Source organism: Rana temporaria, chromosome 8 (assembly GCF_905171775.1).
Source record: "Rana temporaria chromosome 8, aRanTem1.1, whole genome shotgun sequence".
NCBI classification, from domain to species: domain Eukaryota; kingdom Metazoa; phylum Chordata; class Amphibia; order Anura; family Ranidae; genus Rana; species Rana temporaria.
Window position 1 is genome coordinate 116,827,728 of NC_053496.1, and position 23,474 is coordinate 116,851,201.

Consider the following 23,474-nt stretch of genomic DNA (forward strand, 5'->3'; position numbering starts at 1 on the left):
GTACTGATGACATTTCTCACTTGGATGGTCTAGGGCTCCCAGCCTGTGTTCATTGCAGTCCCTTTCAACACATCAGGGACACGTTCACTTGCTGTCATATATATCCCACCCACTTTTAGATGCCATTGTAACAAGATAATGTTCTTCACTTTACCTGTCAGTGGTCATATTGTTATGGTGCTGGTATGATCAGTATATATATACATACATACATACATACACACATATCTGATTTTGTTATGTTTTATGTTTCATGCAGGACTTTTAGACTTCAAACAGACATTTCAAAGTTTCCGCTATTAAAATACAATGCACTGGTGGAGGGAACGCCTTCATCCACCTCGCTTGTGTGGATTGAGGAATCTTTTTTTTTTATTCTTATTATTTCACTCAATCCATCTTTGGCCAGCTTAAGCAGCAGCTGAAGTGAATATCTTGAACAGAAATGTAAGGCTTAGTATTATTCTTTATGAACAATAGAGGGCAGTATACATCAATATAATGTAAAGCGCTTTCAATTCAAAGGAAAAAAGCATCCTATGTAACACTAAACAAAGAAAAATGCACAAACATTTTGTATATAGCATGAATTTTCACATTAACAGTAGTTACAGATGTTTTCAAATCATACACTCTATTTTTTATTTTTTATTGGTAACTTTTTGGGTCTCGTCCATAGTACACTTTTTTTGTACAAGGCTTCCTTTTGAAACAAAGTGGATGTTTGCTTCAGGAGGTTTTTCATTTATTTGGGGGGTACATTCTTTTTATTTTGTGTTGCTGGGGGGTCTTTATTTTAGGTTTAACAGCTTTTTTTTTGGGCCAAGGCTTTCCCTTAGCCAGTTTCAGACTGCTCATTGTAATGAGACAGCTGTGTGGTCCACTTACTGTTCTGAGTGGTCCTTTTTGAATGAATGAATGACTTGTATAGCGCAACGCATGCAAACTGAATCGCCTCTGGGCGCTTTTTCCAGCCAGTATCTGCTTGGCTGGTGCGGTCGTTTATACCCCGTATGATCATGACACGCTAAGGACACACAGTCACACACACATATATACGGTGCCAATTTGGACGAGATCCAATTTACCTACCAGCATGTCTTTGGAGTGTGGGAGGAAACCAGAGTACCCGGAGGAAACCCACGCAGACACAGGGAGAACATGCAAACTCCAGGCAGATGGTGTCGTGGTTGGGATTCGAACCAGCGAACCTTTTGCTGCTAGGCGAAAGTGCTACTCACTGCACCACTGTGCTGCCCTATATATAAAACCTTTTTATATATCTTTTTTTTTTTGCCCAGGTTACCCCTTATGCCGCGTACACACGATCGGTTAAACCGATGAGAATGGTCTGATGGACTGTGTGTGGGCGCCATAGGTTAGTTAACCATTGGTTTTAAAATTAACCGATGGATTCCTAACCGATAGGACAAAACCGATCATTAGTAGGCACGACCATCGGTTAAAAATCCACGCATGCTCAGAATCAAGTCCACGCATGCTTGGAAGCATTGAACGTCGTTTTTTTCAGCACGTCGTTGTGTTTTACGTCACCGCGTTCTGACGCGATCGTTTTTTTAACCGATGGTGTGTAGGCGTGCCGGACCATCAGTCAGCTTCATCGGTTAACCGATGAAAATGGTCCATCGGTCCGTTCTCATCGGATGGACTGATCGTGTGTACGCGGCATTAGAGTGTACACAACCATTTTGGTTTAATTGGCAATAGGTAAAGTGCAGACTGCAGAAAGAAAGTGCAGAACTAATGAAAATGGCTTTGTAACACATGATCACTGTGACCAATCACAGCGATCCTAAATTTAAACAATACCTGTGATCACACGCTTTACATACAGAGCATGAGAGTGACTCTACCTTGTGATTGCTGTGGTTGGTCACAACAATCACACGGTACAGAACCAATTTTTATTGGCACTGTACAAGTATAAACACTGGTTGTGATGTGAACTTATCTCTCCCCTTCATGTTACACAGCAAGCTCATATTAGAGTGAGAGACAATAGGCCAGATTCACGTAGGGGAGCGGTGGCTTAACGTATCGTAGATACGTTACACCGCCGCAAGTTTTCATCGCAAGTGCCTGATTCACAGAGCACTTGCGATGAAAACTACGCCCGCGGCCTCCAGCGCAAGGCGGGCCAATTTAAATGGGCGTGTGCCATTTAAATTAGGCGCGCTCCTGCGCCGGACCTACCGCACATGCTCCATTTCAGAACTCCCGCCGTGCTTTGCGCGAAGTGACGTCTTTTTTTCGAACGGCGACGCGCATAGCGTAATTCTGTATTCCCGGACGGCTTACGCAAACAACGTTATTTTTAAATTACCTTCAAAGGGATGTAGACCCTGCAACTTTCCTCATTTTAACAATGCAAGTGCATCAACTGAATATCAATGAAACATTCACTGCCAATTCATATTCACTCCACACGCAACAAATAGTTTTTTATTCAGGACAGAAACAGGTAGGAATCTGCAAAAAAAGTTTGTTAAAATCTTTGTAATGTTTATTGATCCCCAGTAGGGGATTGATTATATACAGTGCCTTAAAACATATTCATACCTCTAGCAATTTTCTAAATTTGTTTATGTTACAACCAAAAACGTAAATGTATTTTATTGGGATTGTATGTGATAGACCAAAACAAAGTGGCACATAATTGTGAAGTGGAAGGAAAATAATACATGGTTTTGATTTTTTTTTTACAAATAAATATCTGAAAAGTCTGGCGTGCATTTATATTCAGCCCCCTTTACTCCGATACCCCTAACTAAAATACAGTGGAACCAATTGCCTTCAGAAGTCACCTAATTAGTAAATAGTTATCTACCGAATAGAGTCCACCTGTGTGTAATTTAATCTCAGTATAAATGCAGCTGTTCTGTGAAGCCCTCCGAGGTTTGTTAGAGAACATTAGTGAACAGACAGCATCATGAAGGCAAAGGAACACATCAGACAGGTCAGGGATAAAGTTGTAGAGACGTTTAAAGCAGGGTTAAGTTATATAAAAAAAAGTCTACAAATCTGGCCTTTATGGAATCGTGGCAAGAAGAAAGCCATTGTTGTAAAAAAGCCATAAGTCATGTTTGCAGTTTGCGAGAAGCCATGTGGGGGACACAGCAAACATTCCGCAGGGACAGGGAAGCTGGTCAGAGTTGATGGGAAGATGGATGGAGCCAAATACAGGGCAATCCTAGAGGAAAACCTGTTAGGCCTTGTACACACGATAGGTTAAACAGAGGACAACGGTCTGATGGACCGGTTTCATTGGTCAAAACCGATCGTGTGTGGGCCCCATAGGTTATTTAACCATCGGTTAAAAAAAAGCCAACTTGTTTTAAAATTAACTGATGGATTCCTAACCGATATGACAAAAACGATCGTTAGTTGGCACGACCAACGGTTAAAAATCCACGCATGCTCAGAATCAAGTCGACGCATGCTTGGAAGCATTGAACTTCGTTTTTTTCAGCTCACCGTTGTGTTTTACGTCACCGCGTTCTGACACGATCGTTTTTTTAACCGATGGTGTGTAGGCACGACTGACCATCAGTCAGCTTCATCGGTTAACCGATGAAAACGGTCCATCAGACCTTTCTCATCGGATAGACCGATCGTGTGTACAGGGCATTAGAGTCTGCAAAAGACTTGAGACTGGGGCAAAGGTTCACCTTCCAGCAGGACAATGACCCCAAACATACAGCCAGAGCTACAATGCAATGGTTTAAATCAAAGAATATTCATGTGTTAGAATGGCCCAGTCACAGTTTAAACCTGAATCCAATAGGGAATCTGTGGCAAGCGTTGACAATTTGCTCTCCATCCAATCTGACGGAGCTTGATCTATTTTACAAGGGCAAAAATGTCACTCTTTAGATGTGCAAAGCTGGTAGAAACATCCCCAAAAAGACTTGCAGCTGTAAATGCAGCAAAAGGTGATTCTACAAAGCATTGACTGAATACAAATGCACACCACACTTTTCACATATTTATAAAAAAAAAAAAATGCTTAAAACCATTTATCATTTTCCTTCCACTTCACAATTATGTGCTATTTTGTGTTGGTCTATCACATAAAATCCCAATAAAATACATTTATGTTTCTGGTTGTAACATGACAAAATGTGGAAAAATCTCAAGGGGTATGAATACTTTTTCAAGGCAATGTGTATCACCAGAAATTCGCCACCTAGTGTTTACAAGCCCTAAATAATCGAAAAGAGGCTGGTTTCTATAGAAAATGCCTCAGCTTTGAGAAGTCTTGCAGAAAGAGTAATGATATAGTTGTAGTTTATAATTGAATAGAAAACAAATCTCAGTGATAAATCACATGGCACTCATAAAATATTCTAAGATGATACATACAATGAAAGGTATCCCAGAGTCATGTGGATATAATATTGCGTAAATGGCATACTAATTTGTACCATGATGAAATCCTGTGGGATTTCTGTCAGTTTCTGAAAACCTGCTTTAAGGAATTTCAGGTTTCAGTTAAACAAGTCTGTACTAGGGGGACAAGAACAGGAGACAACACAGTATCACTGGTATATTGGAAATGTATAGGACGATGACATGGATTATGAATAGTTCACAGTATACAGCAATTCCTTGTTTATTAACCACTTCCATACCAGGCACTTACGCACCTTCCCGCCCAAGCCAATTTTCAGCTTTCAGCGCTGTCACACTTTGAATGACAATTGCACGGTCGGCTACACTGTATCCAAACTATTTTTTTATCATTTTGTTCCCACAAATAGAGATTTCTTTTGGTGGTATTTGATCACCTCTGCGATTTTTATTGTTTGCGCAACAACTAAAAAAATACCGAAAATGTAGAAAAAAATTAAGTTTTTATTCTTTTCTGTTATTTTTTTGTGAATAAGTAAGTTTTCTTCTTCGATTACGGACACTGATATGGCGGCACTGATGGGCACCGGTGAGGTGGCACTGATGGGCACTGATAGGCGGCACTGATAGGCGGCACTGATGGACACTGATAGGCGGCACTGATGGGCACTCATAGGCTGCACTGGGCACTCATAGGCAACACTGATGGGCACTCATGGGTGGCACTGATGGGTACTTATGGGTGGCACAGATGGACACTGATAGGTGGGCACTGGGCATGGGTGGGCACTGGGCATGGATGGGCACTGAGAGGTGGCACTGATGGACACTGAGGGGTGGCACTGATGGACACTAAGGAGTGGCACTGATGGACACTGAGGGGTGGCACTGATGGCATTGCTGGGCATCACTTGTGCACATGTTGCCAGTCAGTGCCCATTTGTGGGCACTGATTGGCATCTTTCTCATTTATTTATTTTTTTCCTGCCCCTTCCCTGGTGGTCCAGTGTGGGCTTCCCTGGTGGTCCAGTGTGGGCATCCGAGGGGGGGCTGCGCTGATAAACAATCAGCGTGAACCCCCCCTGTCAGGAGAGCCGCCGATCGGCTCTCCTCTCCTCGCGTCTGTCAGCGTGATTGGACGCGGCTGATCACGTGGTAAAGAGCCTCTGCCGGAGGCTCTTTACCGAGATCGGAGATGCAGGGTGTCAGACTGACACCGCGCATCACCGATCGCCACGCTGTGCGCCACCATGGGCGCGCGCGCTGGCATGAAATCCTGCAGGAGATCAAAAGATGTCCCGTCAGCATTTCACAACTACTTCCCGGACGTCAATTGTATATTGACCAGGCGGGAAGTGGTTAAAGACATGTGGTAATGTGTGCATAAATGAGAACACGGTATAAACACCAGAGATGCTGACAAATATCTCTTTTTGTTACACTGTTGGGTCTGGTTAACACTTTTGTCGCTCTACGGGCCACTTTTCACGCAGGCACAGCAGCCCATTCATTTTAATAGGCTGCCATGCCTCCTGTAAACACAGGGAAAATGTCGCTTGTCTATTTTTGAAATCGCAGCTCACATGGAAACCATGGATTTACAGTGTGTACTGGTTCCATTAGGATTAATGGCACCCACACACATCTCCTGTATTTCCTGTCCTGTTGTGGCTGGAATGACTGCAGACCCGCAGCATGAACCACCCAAACAAATGTGAACTAGGGCTTAGACCATGTGACAATGCTGACCAATTCGAATCTGTCTGGTCTGTTCTGGCAGTACTGGACAAAGAGGACAGAAAGCAGCGGGGATTTCAAATTTCTGGATATGTGGAGCGGCTTATGGGAGCCCTGACTGCTTAGGATTGTGGTAGATAAGTGCAAAGTTTGGAGTTGTATAACTCAAGTGTAGCGCCCACTAGCGGCTACAGTCCATGCAATATTTCCATTTAAGGGCTCGTTGGTCCACTTTTATTTAAAGTGGTTGTAAAGCTTAGTTTTTTTTTAAAATAACAAACATGTCATACTTACCTCCACTGTGCAGTTAGTTTTGCACAGTGTGGCCCTGATCCGCGACTTCTGGGGTCCCCCCGACGGCTGTCGCGGCACCTCCTCTCATCAGTTAACCCCCTAGGAGAAGCACTCTTCTGGGGTGTTACTTTGCGGGCGCACTCCCAAGTCATTCATTCGGCATCAATAGCCGCTGAATGTATGACTCGGCCCCACCCCTCGACGCCCTTGTCATTGTATTTGATTGACAGCAGCGGGAGCTAATGGGTGCGCTGCTATCAATTTATCCAATCAAGAGCCGAGGACCCCGAGATGAGGAAGAGCTTGTGTCCACCGGGTCAAGTTCGAGGGCTCAGGTAACTAAAACGGGGGCTCGGGAGGGGGGGGGTGACACCTTAATGCATAGGATACTTGAGGGTTTAGAACCCCTTTAAAGGTAAGTTTACACAAAGTTCCAGAAAGCGTAATGCATGGTTTTCCCACGCAGGGGGCTTCCCCATTAACACAAAAACTAAATATTCAGCCTCTTGGCATTAGTAAAGGAATAATTATACAGCCTCCTGGCTTAGACATACCACAGTTCTGCTCATGCTTTCCAATTTAGACCCTGGTGTGCAGGGGTCAAGTCCTGGGGAAAAAAGTGTGGGAACTCCCACCCAAGATCCACTCCCCCACCAAAAAAATGATACGCTCATATGCATAATTACTAAACCGCATGTTTTTTTTTTTCCGATCCACTGTACCTTAGTAATCCTTTATGTTACTGGCTGCTTCCTGTATAAGGATTCATCGGGTAGTGTATTCCGTCACTTCCTCGATGTCGTAATATCTCCTGGGAGCTTTTGTCATTGTTCCCAGGAGACATTGCGGAGGTCTGCCGCAAGTTATTGCGGGATTTAGAAAGAAGGAAGTTCTTTCTAAATCCCGCGATAACTCATGGCAGACCTCAGCAATGTCACCTGGGAACAATGACAAAAGCTCCCAGGAGACATTGTGGCATCGATGAATCTATATACAGGAAGCGGCCAGTAACATAAAGGATTACTAAGGTTCGCCTGTCCCTGACAGTGACTCGAACTGGGCATAGCCGATTAGTGAAGGATTGGCTCGGGCGGCTCGACTTCTCTCGGCTGCTCTAGTCCTGAATGAATGAATGAATGAAAAACTTATAAAGCGCGGCGCATGCGAACTGAATCGCTTCTGGGCGCTAGTTGTTCGTGTCTCATGACATCAAAAGAGCAGAGTTTTGATTCGTCTTCTGAAAGTCAGGTGGTTTTCCTCCAACCGAATGCTGGTTGGTAAAGCGTTCCATAGTCTAGGACCCTGAAAAGCAAACCTTCTTTCTCCTTTGGACTTGTATTTGGTTTTTGGTACCCTGACCAGATTTTGGTCGGTGGATCGCAGAACGCGATTCGAATTGTGAGGTTCTATCTTGTCGCAAAGATATTGCGGAGCCTTCCTATGGATGCACTTATGTGTCAGGCAGAGTGCTTTAAATGCAATTCTGTCTTTTACTGGCAGCCAGTGAAGGGTTCTCAACGTAGGTGAGATTGATTCCCATTTTTTTTTCCCAGTCACCAGTCTGGCGGCCGTATTCTGAACGACTTGCAGACGGGAGATTTGGTACTTTGGGAGTCCGAGGTACAGGGCGTTAGCATAGTCCAGTCTGGAATTCACGATTGTTCCCACCACGACTGCTACGTCTTCTTTGGGGATAAATGGAATAAGTCTGCGTAGTAGGCGCAACAGATGGTGCGCTCCGCTGACTACTGACCCAATTTGTGCGTCCATTGTCATGAAGGTGTCGAAGATGACCCCGAGACTTTTGACTTTGGAGCTAGGGGTGATGATTTGGCCCAGAATGGGCGGGGGTGTCCAGGTTGTTGCCAGTTGACTCTTTCGGCTGGCGTGAAACATAAGGAGTTCTGTTTTTGAACTGTTGAGTTTAAGATAACTCTTAGTCATCCAGTTTTCTATCAAAGAGAGACATTTCTCTAAACTGAGATGATGATCCTTTTTGTTGCAGATGCGAAAATACAGTTGCGTATCGTCTGCATAAGAGTGATAGAGTAGTTCTTGGCTACTGATAATATCAAAGAGAGGGCGAAGATAGATGTTGAAAAGCACCGGTGACAGGGGGGATCCTTGGGGGACTCCACATGACACCGTGCGCTTTTCCGACGTGAAACAACCCAATTTAACTGTTTGTGATCGGTTTTCAAGAAAGGAAGAAAACCATGGTAAATCACCTTCTGCGACTTCTGCTACCTTGGCTAGTCGCATCAGTAACAGTTTGTGGTCTACCGTGTCAAAGGCTGCGCTTAGGTCCAGCAGAACCAGGAGACAAGATTCTCCTTCGTCTGCGGCCTCGAGGGCATCGTCCCATATTTTGAGTAAGGCCGTTTCTGTCCCGTGTCCGGGACGGAAGCCTGATTGTAATGGATCCAGTAGATTGTGGGTATCTAGATGCTGTTGCAGCTGTTGTACCACTACTTTCTCCATTATCTTGGAGAGAACATTTAGGCCTGTTATGGGACGGCGGTGAGTTGGGTCCTTGGGATCCAGGTTAGGTTTTTTCAAGATGGGCTGGATTGTGCCCTCTTTCAACAGGGATGGCACTGTGCCTTCCTTAAATGACTGGTTTATAAGCTGTGTGATGGGTGGTGCCAGGATGTCAGCACATTCCTTCAGCAGTTTGGTGGGGATGATATCATTGGGCGATGTGCTGTTCCGCAAAGCACCAATGATATTTTTTGTGGTATCGATGGAGATCGGTTCCAGAGTGAACTTTGTTGATTGTAGAGCGTTTCTGTGGGTGTTTTGTGGTTGATTGACGGTGGGGTTGAGGGGGGTATTGTTTTGCAAGATGCTTTCCCGGATTCTTTCAATTTTGTTGATGAAGAAATCCGATAGTTCATTACAGAACTCTTGGGTGTCTGAGTTGGGGACTTCAAGACATCCTGGATTCATGGTCTGGGTGACCATCTTGAAGAGTTCGCGGGGGCGGTTTAGGGCGCTGTTAATCGCCATAGAAAAATGATGTTTCTTGGCTTTGAAGATTTCTTTATGATATCGTGTTGTTATTGCCTTGTAGATGATGAGGTTATCCTCTGCAGGGCTTCTTTTCCAGGCGGCTTCCGCCCTTCTGCGCTCTTGCTTCAGAAGCGACAGCTGGTTGTTGAACCAGCCAGACTTTCTTTTTCGGATGCAGGCTTTGCGTTTCGGTGCTACTAAATCGGCTGACTGTAGCAGGGCTGCGTTTATGGCATCCAGTGTATCTGCGGCTGTTTGCTGAGGCTGGATTGTTTTGATTCTGTTTCCCAAGGTAGATTTGAAGAGTTCCGAATGGAGCTTCTTCTGAGATCTAGCCCAGTGTATTGTCACCGGCTTGGGTGCTTTTATCACTGGGGGAATTTTGGAGATTATGAAATTAATTGCATGGTGGTCTGTCCATGGCAATGGTTCATTTTCTAAAATGCTTATTTTCAGATTTTGTCTGAAAATTAGGTCGAGTGTGTGACCTGAAGCATGTGTTGGCCCGCATATAAGTTGCTGTAGCCCTAATCCCTCCAGGTGATCAATGCAGGCGTCCGCAATGGGATCCTGTGCGGAGTTGGCCCACAGATTAAAGTCCCCGAGCAGCAAAAGGTGTTTGCTGTTAAGGGTATAAGTGGATATAAACTCCGTTAATGATGGCAAAAACTGCGATTTTGGCCCAGGTGGCCTATAGCAGAGGAGAATGTGAACAGTCTCCTGGGGGGAAGTTTGAAGTTGAAGAGTAAGGGTTTCCATGAATGGAAGAGGATTTTGAAGGGCTGGCTTAGTGATTGTAATGCGATTCTTGTGAATCACCGCCAGGCCTCCTCCTCTTTGCCCTATTCTGTTTTCCGTTATAATGCGATAGTTTTCTGGCACCAATTCTCCGAGAATGGTGTTGCAGTCGTCTGAGAGCCAGCTTTCTGTAATAAAGAGGCAGTCTAGATCGTTTTGTAGTAAGAAATCGTGGATTTCTAATCGGTGTTTTACTGCCGATCTTGTGTTGATCAAAGCACATGATATGTGCTCGAGCTGGGTTAAATAGTTAAAATTTTTGATGGTCGATCGTCGATCGAATCTCAAAAGTTGCTCTATTTTTAAGGCCTTTTTGGTGACGGCTGGTAATGCTGTTGCGAATTGTCTCAGACCCCGAATAGAGTGCGCAGAGTATCGCAGATTAGCCATTGTCGCCAGTCACATTGTCGTCAGTCTTTCCTAATTGCGGCGGCCGCGAATGAGGCCTGGTCTGGCGCGGATGCGGGAAGAGCCGCGAGACGCCGGACGTGATGGGTGGAAGACTGTCCAAGTGAGCCGTCACTCGTTGAGTCTTCTCTCCCCGATTGGTCCAGAGGAAGGCGAAAAACCCCAGGCGTGCTGTGCCAATCTGCAGCGATCGGGGGAAAAAATTCCTTCCTGACCCCTTAACGGCGATCGGTGCAACCCTGGATCAATTGGCTAGGGGGGTGTGGTGGACCCTGCCTGGCTGCACTATCCCTGGGGAGAGCCGACTCGTTTGAGAGCGTCCTGCTCTCACTATCCCTGGGGTGAGCAGACTAAGATGAGAGCGTCTGCTGCACCGCTGAATCTATATAGCAAGAGTTCCAACTTTATTAGCTGCAAGCTTGTTCTGGATCAGTGATTGAAAAAAATAATGAAGACTCCTGTCTTACCTCCTGTTTCAAACTCCTGGTTTTTAACTCGCACTTTTGATCAAAGAATGCACTTCTGATCAGAGAGTCCACATGTGAAGCCACCATCAACTGGGAGCCAGCTCCTCTGGGAGCTTGTACAGCCACTTTATACTCACCTGTGAACAATTAAACCCTCCCCTTAATTAGCAGAAAGGAAAAAGAAAAAAAAGCTGTTTAAAAAGTGTCAGAGAAAAAGAGGGGAAAAAAAATCTGCAAGCAGAAGCAAATGATAGCCAAATCCTGGTTTTTAACTCGCACTTTTGATCAAAGAATGCACTTCTGATCAGAGAGTCCACATGTGAAGCCACCATTTGCAGACTGCGTTCCTGCTGTGAAAAAAGTGCAGGAACTCCGTTCCCAAGCGTTCCCGCAGGACTTGAGCCCTGCTGGTCTGTCTCCCACAGACTATTACCTTGCACACGCTGTCCACATAGATAGCAGCCCCCCACTGCTCTGGCTCTCGGGCTTGGGCCTCTGTCTTTTCCAGTGCACACATGCACTCCTCTGGCTTCCAACTTGCACATATGTATTTCTCAGGAGGGTGGAGCCCAAGATAATTTGCATGTCACTATTAATAGCCCCAGTCAGTGTGCTAGTGGTTCCAAAAACCTGGATCCTAGATTGTAGATTTCCAACCACCAGGCTCTCTAAGAAATTTCCAGGCAAGGGGTTCCAAAACGAATTCTACAAAACAATGAGGAAACTGAAAAGCCAGTTTCCTCTCCATTAAGCCAACCCTTTGGAGCCCCTCAACCTGCTTGGTTGAGAATCCTGGGTTATAACTACTGTTTGGACCCTGGCAGGGTATTGCACTAGGAAATCAATTGTTTTCTTTAACCTTTTTATTGTACTAAAATGTTTATTAAGAACAGTAGATTTAGCCAATATGGGCAGTTACTTGCAGATGATAAAATCCCCTACTAAGGTTTCTTTCACAAGGGCACCCAGGAGAAAGGGGGGGCAGTAAAAACAGCAGGCTGAGCAGTGGTTTTACCTTTTCCCCTGATGGCCCACTCAAATGCTAACATTACAGCCTGACAGGACTGTACATATGCTGCAGCATTTTTAACTCAAGTTGCAGAGTTTGACAGACTTACCCACTGAGCTCAATGAGAGTGAATGCCAACTGCGAGACATCTGATTTTTTTAACTACAAAATCCTCTTTGGAATTTTGGAAAAAAAAGGAGGATCACCTCCTGTATGCCTGTCAACCGCTGCTATTCAACCTTTTGGAAATCTATCGCCACTGCCACAAAAAAGTGTAGCTGCTGACTTTTAATAAACAGACACTTACCTGCTTTACGGTCCAGCGATGCGGCCGCCTGGAGCGTCGCTCCTCTCACCCCCTCTCCGCCAGCGCCTCCATTCACACTGTGGGCACCCGGCCGTGACAGCTTTGTGTTTCACGGCCGGGCACTCACTGCGCATGCGCAGGTCGTGTTGCACTCTAGGAGTAAACAGGCGATCTCCTGGGACCTGTCACGTGTCCCAGGAGATCGCCTAGAGGGAGGGGCCGCCTAAGGCAAGAGGAGGAGTCGCCTAGGCGGCCCGTAGGTGGAAGTAGGAAGTGGGACAGGAAGTCCCACTCCTACCGAAGCCCCCCCCCCCCCCGAAAAAATGACATGCCAAATGTGGCATGTAAAGGGGTGAGGAGTGCTTAAAGCGGAAGTTCCACTTTAGATATTAACTATACTTTCATTTACCAGACTAAACTTACATAAAAATAATGCTGATTGCTCTCTTTAGGTTGCTATAACCAGTAAGGGTTTTGTTGTCAATTAAACAAGTCATTCACAAAGCAGTCCACTGAAAATAATTTTTCTACAATTGTATGTCATTGATCTTCTATTACACCATTCCAGTTTTCCAGAAGGCTGGAAAATATGAACTGATGGTGATCTGTATAGACTTAAGTTGAGAAACACTTGCATATGGAGCCAAAAGGCTGTTGTCGGATTTTCCGACTGTTTTTATTCTCCATCGAACAATTGTTGTCCGATTTTCCGTGGACAAATGTTGGATAGCATGCTTTAAAATTTTCCCCAAACAAATGTGTGTTGTCGGATTATCCGATCATGTGTACACAAGTCCTCTGGACAAAACTCCAAAGTACAAACACGCATGCTCAGAAGCAATGCTCACCATAACACAACATTAGCAGAAGTTGCCCAAAGGGTAGCGCTAAATAGCTGAAAAACCATGTAGTTTTGTGTTTGTTGGCCGCTAATTCTTAGCCTTTTTTGTATGCAAGACAAGTGCATGGCCAACGCCCTTCGGACAAAAGTCCTACGCTTTGTCCTCAAAAAATCCAATCATGTGTATGAGGCTAAACACCCCCAATAACTTCATGCAACTGTTCCTCAAAGTGCAAACTATATTAGGCTATAATAACTTGCATGAAGCATTTCAGATATTAAGATAAATGTATCTTAGTACAGGTAAATATATGTAGATCTTAATCTGTGTTTAACTTTATACAATTATAGGACGACCTTGCCCGTCCAGGCGAAGCTGCTACAGAAGAACCATCTATGGAAGCCACAGAAGAGGCTGAGCAGGTAAATAAATAAAAAAACCACATATATTCTGCACCTCCTCATCTTTCTTTACATCCAGACATCCGAGTACCGAGTATGCTTGAACTTCCTTCATATCCACTTCTCCTAACCAAATACTTTTCACATTTCATGTATTTTAGTGCTGGCATTGCACAACACCACAATTCTGTAAAGTAATATGGTGCTAACACCATATTCGAGCAGTCCACTAAAGAAATAAAAGAGCCATTCAATTATCTGGGCATAATGTCCACCGATTACATGACACTTCACTATGATTTTCCATCAGAACCTGCCCTTGACTAATGATCCACACATCCAAGCACAGCAATATTTTTTCTCCTAGCAAAAAAAAAATTTCTTGCCCTCCTATTTGAGTGCAATACGCTGGCATAAATAGGTAATTGCCAAACCTCTCATTACAAATAGACTTGTAGTGCTAAGGAAAAGAGCGGCTATGTTTCATCAGGCCTGGTAGTTCATAGGGTGCACTGGCCACCACGGTCAAACTCTGGTGTCTTCTGGATGTCGTAGTCAATTTATACATACTGCACAGCTGCTATAACAGGAACGTGGAGATAATATTATCAAATTGAAGGTTGTCACTATGACATGTCTTATGCCTCGTACACATGACCAGTTTTCCCATCATGACAGCTTTTGGCTGGGAAAACTGGCCGTGTGTATGCTCCATGGCAGTTTTCCCGACAGAAAAAACACCGGGAAATGAGAGCATGTTTGCCTCGTACACACGACCAGTTTTCCCGTCAGGAAAACTGCCATGACAGCTTTTGGCCGGGAAAACTAGCTGTGTGTATGCTCCATGGCAGTTTTCCCAACAGGAAAACCGCCGGGAATCCCGGTGGGAAAAATGAGAACACGTTCTAATTTTTCCTGCCGCGATTCCCGGCGGTCTTTTTCCCGGCAGTTTTCCTATGAGAAAAACTGCGGTGGAGCATACACACGGTCGGGTTTCCTGGCCAAAGTAAAACCGGCCGTGTGTAGGGGGAAAAAGCTACTGAGCAGGTTCTCGGCTTTCCCCTCTTGTTTCCCGGTGGTAAAAAGTCTGCCGGGAAACCCGTACATGTGTACCAGGCATTAGACTCAATACCGTGTTTCCCCGAAAATAAGACACTGTCGTATATTTATTTTTCCTCAAGAAATCACACTATGGCTTATTTTCGGGGGATGTCTTTTTTTTATTACCGGCAAGTATGGTACAACAGTATGGTACAACAATCTACATTTATTCAACTATCCCCTGGTGTTTGTGTGGGGTGAGAGACTGTTGCTGGTCAGTGCTGGGGAGGAGCTTTACTTCTTCCCCTGAGTACAGAGCGTCCTTCTCCTCACTTCACTGAGGAGACTTTTTACTTTCACTTTCACCTGACAGGGGGAGCCGACCTTACCGTATTTATGGGGCCGCCGACACCTCTCCGGTCACTTAGAGATACCGTGGAGCAGATAAGAAGGGCTGCACGACTTCTTTACAGCTCCTGAGCTCCGCACCCGTACGCCTATCACGTCTTGTTTACCGCTCCGCGCCGCTACGCATACGACACGCCATCACTAAGTCTTATTTTCGGGGATTCAACACGCCATCACTATGTCTTATTTTCAGGGGTATGGCTTATATTTCGATCTTGCGTAGAAATCCCGCTACGGCTTATTTTCGGACTACGTCTTATTTTCGGGCAAACACGGTAGCTATTTCTGTGATTTCAATAAAAAAAGTAAAAAAAAGGGTTAAAAAAGAAGCATGTACTGTCTATGGTAATATATTTAAAACATCCATAAAAAAGGTGGACCATGGGTCATGAGCAGGTGGATGCTCATAAGTCATCTTTTTTAGTGGGTAAAGGGACTAGTGAAAATAGGCTAAAAATGTATAAAATACAGTGGCCTTTAAAGTAGAATAAAGCATAATACTGCAACTGAACTTTAACATCTACACATTCAATTTTTTTCATTAATGTACACATTTGTTTCCATTCTACGTATCTATCATGTTTGCAAGTGTTTGGGTGTACAAACAGATATACAGATATAGATTTAATACAGGATTACTTTTGTATTACTTTTTAAACTGTTATGCTCAGAATTAAGATAGTAAGAAACAGTATCTAACAAAGTATTAATTCATGGTCTTTAATCAACTATGTCTTTTTCAGGCCATTGAAGGTGAAAATTAGTCAACTGTCCATATTTTCTGCTGAAAATCCTTGAAGATTTTATTTATGAACACAGCAGGGAAGCCATAAAGGCAACAAAAGGCACCCACTATCCATTGTACAGTTCATCATGTATCTGTAAAGATTCAAAGCATTATGTGTTCAGCTAAACGAGTCAGCTCTTTATACCTCAATCACCACACATTGTTTTTTTTTCTGAAATGTTGAGTTAATTTTAGTTTACTTCCCATAATGTCTTGTTACTCAAATCCTATTAAGTTTGTATTGTCTTTTAAACCAAATAATGGCTTTAATTATATGCTGGGAAGTTTGATGTCTAATGTGCTTTTTCACCTTGTCAGTTTTGATTTCACCTTCATTCTCATATTCTCTGGTGAGAAAAAGTTGGAGAACCCTTTAGAATTTTCTACATATATGCATAAATGGCTCTCCAAATGTGATCTGACCCTTATCTAAGGCTACTAAAAACAAACATTTTAGACTGCCATATTATTTTGAACAAATGCTTTAAACAATGAATTTCTTTGAAGATAAATCTGTAAATGGATACCTTTACTTTTAGTAACTAGTGAAAACTGAAAATAGCTTCAAACAGAAGGTCTCTCCAATTGCTGCTCTTTGCTGATGGGGACACTGCTGATGGGTACACCAATGATGGGGACGCTGATGGGGACACTGGTGTCCCCATCAGCAGTGTCCCCATCAGCGGTGTCCCCATCAGTGGTGTCCCCATCAGCGGTGTCCCCATCAGCGGTGTCCCCATCAGCAGTGTCCCCATCATTGTTGATGGGGACACTGCTGATGGGTACACCAATCATGAGGACGCTGCTGATGGGGACACAGCAGTGTCCCCATCAGCGGTGTCCCCATCAACAGCATCCCTATCAGCAGTGTCCCCATCATTGTTGATGGGGACACCAATGATGGGGACGCCGGAATCCCCATCAGCAGTGTCCCCATCAGAAGTGACCCTATGTCCCTATCAGCGGTGTCCCCATCAGCGGTGTCCCCATCAGCGGTGTCCATATCAGCGGTGTCCCTATCAGCAGTGTCCCCATCATTGCTGATGGGCACACCAATGATGGGGACACTGCTGATGGGCACACCAATGATGGGGACAACGCTAATGGGGACACCGCTGATGGGGATGCCGGTGTCCCCATCAGCAGTGACCCCATTAACAGCATCCCCATCATTGCTTATGAGGACACTGCTGATGGGGGTGCCGCTGATGTGTCCCCATTAGCGGTGTCTCCATTAGTGGTGTCCCCATCAGAGGTGTCCCCAGTAATGTTCCCATCAGCACAGCAATGCAACACAATAACAAGATCAGCCTCTGACCTCCGTACTAGATGACTTCTGGTCTTCTGCAGCTACGGTCTCTGAGGCGCGGCACCTCCCTTCTTCCCGCCCACTGTTTGAAGTTGCGATCCCACGAGTGACGTCACAGGCGCGGCACCTCCCCTCTGCCCGCCCGCTGTTTGAAGTAAAGAGCCTTCCACGAGTGACGTCACAGGCGCGGCACCTCCCCTCTTCCCGCCCGCTGTTTGAAGTAAAGAGCCTTCCACGAGTGACGTCACAGGCGCGGCACCTCCCCTCTTCCCGCCAGCTGTTTGAATTAATGATCATTCCACAAGCGTAGCAGCGGGCAGGAAGAGGGGAGGTGCCGCGCCTGTGACATCACTCATGGGATCGCAACTTCAAACAGCGGGCGGGAGGAGGGGAGGTACCTGGGCCTCTCTTGTTTTAAAAAAAAAATGGAGTGGCAGCATGGGCGGCTTTGTTTACACTTCAGCCTGCGGGCCGGATAAAACACACAAGCGGGCCGGATGTGGCCCGCGGGCCGGGGTTTGGAGACCCCTGTCCTACAGGAATATCTGCAAGGGCTCCAAATAATCTGGGGCATGTAACATAACAAAGATCTAAGACACAAGAGTAGATACTGTATATAATGCTACAACATTTGTAAACTGTAGCTGTAGGTCAAAGGGGGTCTCATGTTGTCAGAAATTCTTTGTAACTTTTTCCAGGCATATAAACTACAACAGAATTCTGTTGTGAACAACGGTTTGCCAAAAATGAATGTAAAAGCCATATCTGAATTGAGTGGAATGCATGAATTTTACCTTCTTTTTAGAATGTTATTAATCTAAAAGTTCACATACTTTTCCCCCCAATTACCTTAATTGATGATACTATTTGCTCAACAAAGTTATGGCAATTTAATGTGCTCTATGCGCTTCTTTTTAAGACCATAAGAATATACCATATGAGTAAAGATCAGACCACATTTTTAGAGCCATCCATAAAGAAACTGAAATAAATTCCTAGTGGTTTATACACTTTTTCCCACAGTTGTATGCCTGTCTTCTAACTGTGTCAAAACTATGTCTGCCATTGAATCTTCATTGTTGTGTTTCTTTCTTGGCATACTGGCACTTTATTTTTTCTTGTAAATTATATTTCTTACCAACATAAATAAAACTAAGTTTAGAGCGTAATTCTTACTGCAGATCAAATTAAAACAAAAATGATGAGAATTTAGATCTGTACATACTAGGTATGGTTTTATGGACCAGTTATTGACGTAAGTTTAGAAACCTGTAAAATTGAAATGTGCACCCAATCACAAAAATTGTATACAAGATTTAATAATATCTGCTAATTCTGCCATGAGGATAGGGTGACAATACTTTGTCCTTTTATTCTAACTCTTACTTTTTATCACCCTCTTCTGATGAAGACTACGAGTGAACTTTTCAACACACGTTATGCAAGCGCAAAAACGTGTCAAAAGATATGCTTGTGACCTGTGGTCAATGTGTTGTAAAACAATATTATTGTACCATATATATTAATGCAGAGGTCCGCCCACCGCTGCAAAAAATGAAAAGCCAGCAGCTGCACATACTGCAGCTGCTGAATTTTAATAATCGGACACTTACCTGTCCTGGAGTCCAGCGATGTCGGCACCGCAGCTGATGTTTCCATCAGCTGTCGGGTGCATGCCGCCTCCATTGCGAGTAAGGGAACCCGGCAGTGTAGCCTTTCGGGTTCATGCCGGGAACCCTACTGCGTAGGCACGAGGCTCCATTCCTCTCTCCTACTGGCCCGGCGACCGAGGGAGGAGGAGAAAGCCCCAGCTGTGATGTCATTATGCTTGCTGCGTGCCATTTTCTCTTTAGCCAACAATTGAGTAAATGCAATCTCAAAATTTATTAAAATTGTCTTGCAAACATAAACAACATGAATCATAGCCAAGCCACTAAAATGATACATACAGTAAAAAATGTCATTACACGTATCCTGGTATCAAATGTAATTTATGAAAATACAAATCTGTTGCGCTTAGAGTTCAATAGTAACAAAACAGCAGCTGACACAATATTGCTGGATACAATAAAATGAATAAGTAAAGAGGTGCAACGCTTATTTAAATGTAGTCCATAAATAGTTAAAAGTTCAATTTTTTGGAGGCGAATCTTGGTATACTGGACAGAACAGCCGTAACCAACATCCAAAAATACAGACTCTTACCTTCAACAGAAGGGATATGCACAGTGGGTAATCACATGGTAGCACCATCTATCTTCATACATAGACTAATCAACTCCACCAGGGTTACATTGATCACACTTTACAGGTATGGATATCGATGCTCAAAAGCCACCATCAATCATCAAGGGAACCAATGGATGGACCCCAACATCAACAGTGGTACTCTCAGGAATCAAAAGATGAACGCTCATTAAGCAGACATCCAATATACAAATGTATTAAGTAAGTCAATGATACAAGCAGGCACATGGAAATGACCAGCCTTTCAAAACAACAAAATGGCCACTGCATCCCAGTTCACGTCTGCGTCACATGCTCCTGCTCCTCCCTACATGTTTCTTCACCAAAAGGCGTCATCAGGGGCATGGCTTAAACATGTGATACTGCTTCTCTGCTGAGAGAGACATAATTGGTCAGGAAGACTAAGTCCACACCCCACACCAAATAAGGCAGCTTACATAGTGGTCGTGTGTAGTGTTGCTGGCGTAGATAGAGAGATAGCTTGACTTAGATAAAGGAGGCTGGTTAATCAGTTAGTGGCAGTGTATTTGATATATATATATACAGTGGGGATCGAAAGTTTGGGCACCCCAGGTAAAAATTTGTATTAATGTGCATAACGAAGCCAAGGAAAGATGGAAAAATCTCCAAAAGTCATCAAATTACAGATTAGACATTCTTATAATATGTCAAAAAAAGTTAGATTTTATTTCCATCATTTACACTTTCAGAATTACAGAAAACAAAAAAATGGCATCTGCAAAAGTTTGGGCACCCTGCAGAGTTAATATCTTGTACTGCCCCCTTTGCAAAGCTGAGACCTGCCAGTGTCATGGATTGTTCTCAATCATCGTCTGGGAAGACCAGGTGATGTCAATCTCAAAGGTTTTAAACACCCAGACTCATCTGACCTTGCCCCAACAATCAGCACCATGGGTTCTTCTAAGCAGTTGTCTAGAATACTGAAACTGAAAATAGTTGACGCTCACAAAGCTGGAGAAGGCTAAAAGAAGATAGCAAAGCGTTTTTAGATGTCAAAATCCTCTGTTCGGAATGTAATTAAGAAATGGCAGTCATCAGGAACAGTGGAAGTTAAAGCAAGATCTGGAAGACCAAGAAAAATATCAGACAGAACAGCTCGCAAGATTGTGAGAAAAGCAATTCAAAACACAGGTAAACACACCTTCCCCGTTCTTCATTGTGGCAGTGAAAAAGTAAATGCAAAGTTCCTCAGTTGTTTACGCTTCGTTGATGTACCTTGGCCACACTAGGACCTGGCTAAGGTACATCGACAATGTCCTCATGGGGTGGGCGGGGACGATGTCGGAACTGGTAGATTTCATGGGGGAGTTAGGAAATAATACCTGTAACATACGCTTGACCTTTGTAGCCGACCCCATGAAACATCGTTCCATTAAACTTATAAATGGACGACTGACTTCCAAGACGTTTAGAAAGGAAACAGCCGCCAACACCCAGCTTCAAGCAGACAGCCATCACCCCAGATCTTTATTATGAGGAATCCCGGTGGGACAGTTCCTCAGAATTCTTATATTTAGAGAGAGGGGATACTCTCACTGCTCACTCTGAAGGGCTAAAAAAATCACAGGACAGAGATCAAGAGTTGATTTACTCCAACCCTGTGACAGAATACAAAAGCAAACTGATGCGCCGGTGAGACTTATCACTCTATACGGTACACATTGGCATCAGGTCAATTCTATTCTTTCGAACCATTGTCATATTTTGCCCCATTCTGATGGTCTGAAGGAGATAGTAGGCGATAGACCATTAATGGTAGCAAAAAGGGCCAGGAATCTAGATTATACACTTGTCCAATCTGAATTCAAACACCGCAGAACAGGAATTGGCTCACGGATATGCCCAAAATTAAGGGCATGTTTCTGTGTGGCCAATGTGACACATGCAAGTTTGTTGATAGTTCCAAGGTATTTAGAGACTCAGGAGCAAAACATGAATATGAAATCAAGTAATTTATCAATATATGCTATATGCTTTGGAATGTCCATGCAAGAAACTGTACATCGGGGAAACAAAATGCTAGCTCCGTGTTAGATTTAGTGGACACCCCAGTGGTCCAACACTTTTTACAATATCTTTAGGGGAAAATACTGGGGTTGAAGGTGAAAGGCTTCTTCTCCCTTGACCCTAGTGACTGAAAGGGGAGATTTCGATACAGTACCCCCTATCTCCTTGCCATGCTTACCACCCACTTCTCCTGGAACAGTCTTACCGGTTGTCTGGGGAGACTGTGGCTTTGGGTGTAAAGTCTGTGCGGCGGTAGGGGTGGTGACCAGGCTCTCTGCAGCAAAGTATCTCTCTATGAGTTCCACCAGGTTGTTTGCCGACTCGGGGTCTCTTTGAGTCACACACTTCTGCATGGGAACTGGTAGTGACCTCAGGAATCGGTCCACGACCACAGGTGAGTTTAAATTAGCCTGGGGGAGAGGACCAAGACCCGAGCTGGATCATGGATCAGAAATCCCTGAATGTGTATGAGAGGAGCCTGGGAGATATATAAACCCTTAACAGAACTTTTCCTGGCTCTCTCCAATATATATACTCTGCATCCAGTGTAGACTATGGGCTAGATTCAGGTACGAGATACGACGGCGTATCTCCAGATACGCCGTCGTATTTCTGAGTTGCGGCGTCGTATCTATGCGCCTGATTCTTAGAATCAGTTACGCATAGATTTGACTAAGATCCGACCGGCGTAAGTCTCTTACGCCATCGTATCTTAGTTGCAGCTTTACGCTGGCCGCTAGGTGGGGCTTCCGTCGATTTATGCAAGGAATATGCTAATTAGGTAGATACGCCGATTCACAAACGTACGTACGCCCGGCGCATTTACGTTAGGCTTTTTTCGGCGTAAGGTTACTCCTGCTATATGTGGCGTACGCAATGTTAAGTATGGACATCGTTCCCGCGTCGAATTTTTAAATTTTTACGTTGTTTGCATAAGTCGTTCGCAAATAGGGCTGTGACTGGGACTCTTTCACGAACGGCGCATGCGCCGTTCGTAAAACACGTCAAATATGTGGGGTCACACTAAGTTTGGATAAAACACGTCCACATCATCCAAATTTGAATTAGGCGGGCTTACGCCGGAGCACATACGTTACGCCGCCGTAACTTAGGGTGCAAGTTCTTTCTGAATACGGAACTTGTGCCCTAATTTACGGCGGCGTAACGTATCGGAGATACGTTACATCCGCACAACATTACGCAGGGCTATCTGAATCTAGTCCTCTATCTACAGTGCATTCAGTGGTGTACGGTTTATAATACACTTCAGGCAGTGTATTCATTTATATACTGTATACAGTTTAGTATATATATATACACCTACCTGCGGTAGAGGGCGCTATATATATATATATATATGTATATATATATATATATATATATATATATATATATATATAGCGCCCTCTACCGCAGGTAGGGGCTAGCATAGAATTTTTTGCTAGGGAAACTGTCAGTGCAGGTAAATTTAGCCCGACCTATGCTTCAGGCTAGGCCTGCTTGTTTTGATCTGGGGGCAGGGAGTGGTTAGTGTAGAAGTGGGTGTGACCACCCATGCTTTAGTTTTGAGGCGCCTCCCCTGCTTCCTGGAAGATTGTACTGGAAGAGGGGCATGGCCTAGGATTGGAGTGACAGGCAGCTCTTGTGAGATCCCCACTTGGTATTGGTAGGGGGCAGGCCTCCCATATAAGCTGAGGTGACATACCACTGGGGAGGAGTTGTCGGCCGGGAGAAGTGGAGAATGGAGAACTAAGCAGCAGCAGGAGGCCATCCTCGTCTGAGGGGGGGGGGGGTGCCAATCACAGAGGAGCCGGGAGAGCTGTGAGGGAAGAACTTCATCCTTACACAGTCATTGGTGATGTCCTCATCTTTACACGGTCATAGATGAGGAGTCCTGGAGCAGAGGGGCTGGAGGCTGACGGAACGTTTGTCCAGTTAAAGTTCTCCATCATGGACTAGGGGCAGGAAAAGGTAGGTGAGTGTAACACAGTGGAGTTCTGGATGAGGC

General features: G+C 44.5%; 1 protein-coding gene across 1 annotated transcript in view; it reads left to right on the forward strand.

Annotated features, from left to right (window-relative positions):
- Positions 1-16,179, forward strand: part of SNCG (synuclein gamma) — a 37,561-nt gene extending 21,382 nt beyond the window's left edge. Inside the window, exons 4-5 of the mRNA XM_040320530.1 lie at positions 13,596-13,667; positions 15,839-16,179. Of these exons, the coding sequence (XP_040176464.1) occupies positions 13,596-13,667; positions 15,839-15,859 (93 nt within the window). The 3' untranslated portion in view covers positions 15,860-16,179. The remainder of the gene's footprint in view (positions 1-13,595; positions 13,668-15,838) is intronic.
- The last annotated feature ends 7,295 nt before the right edge of the window (positions 16,180-23,474 follow it).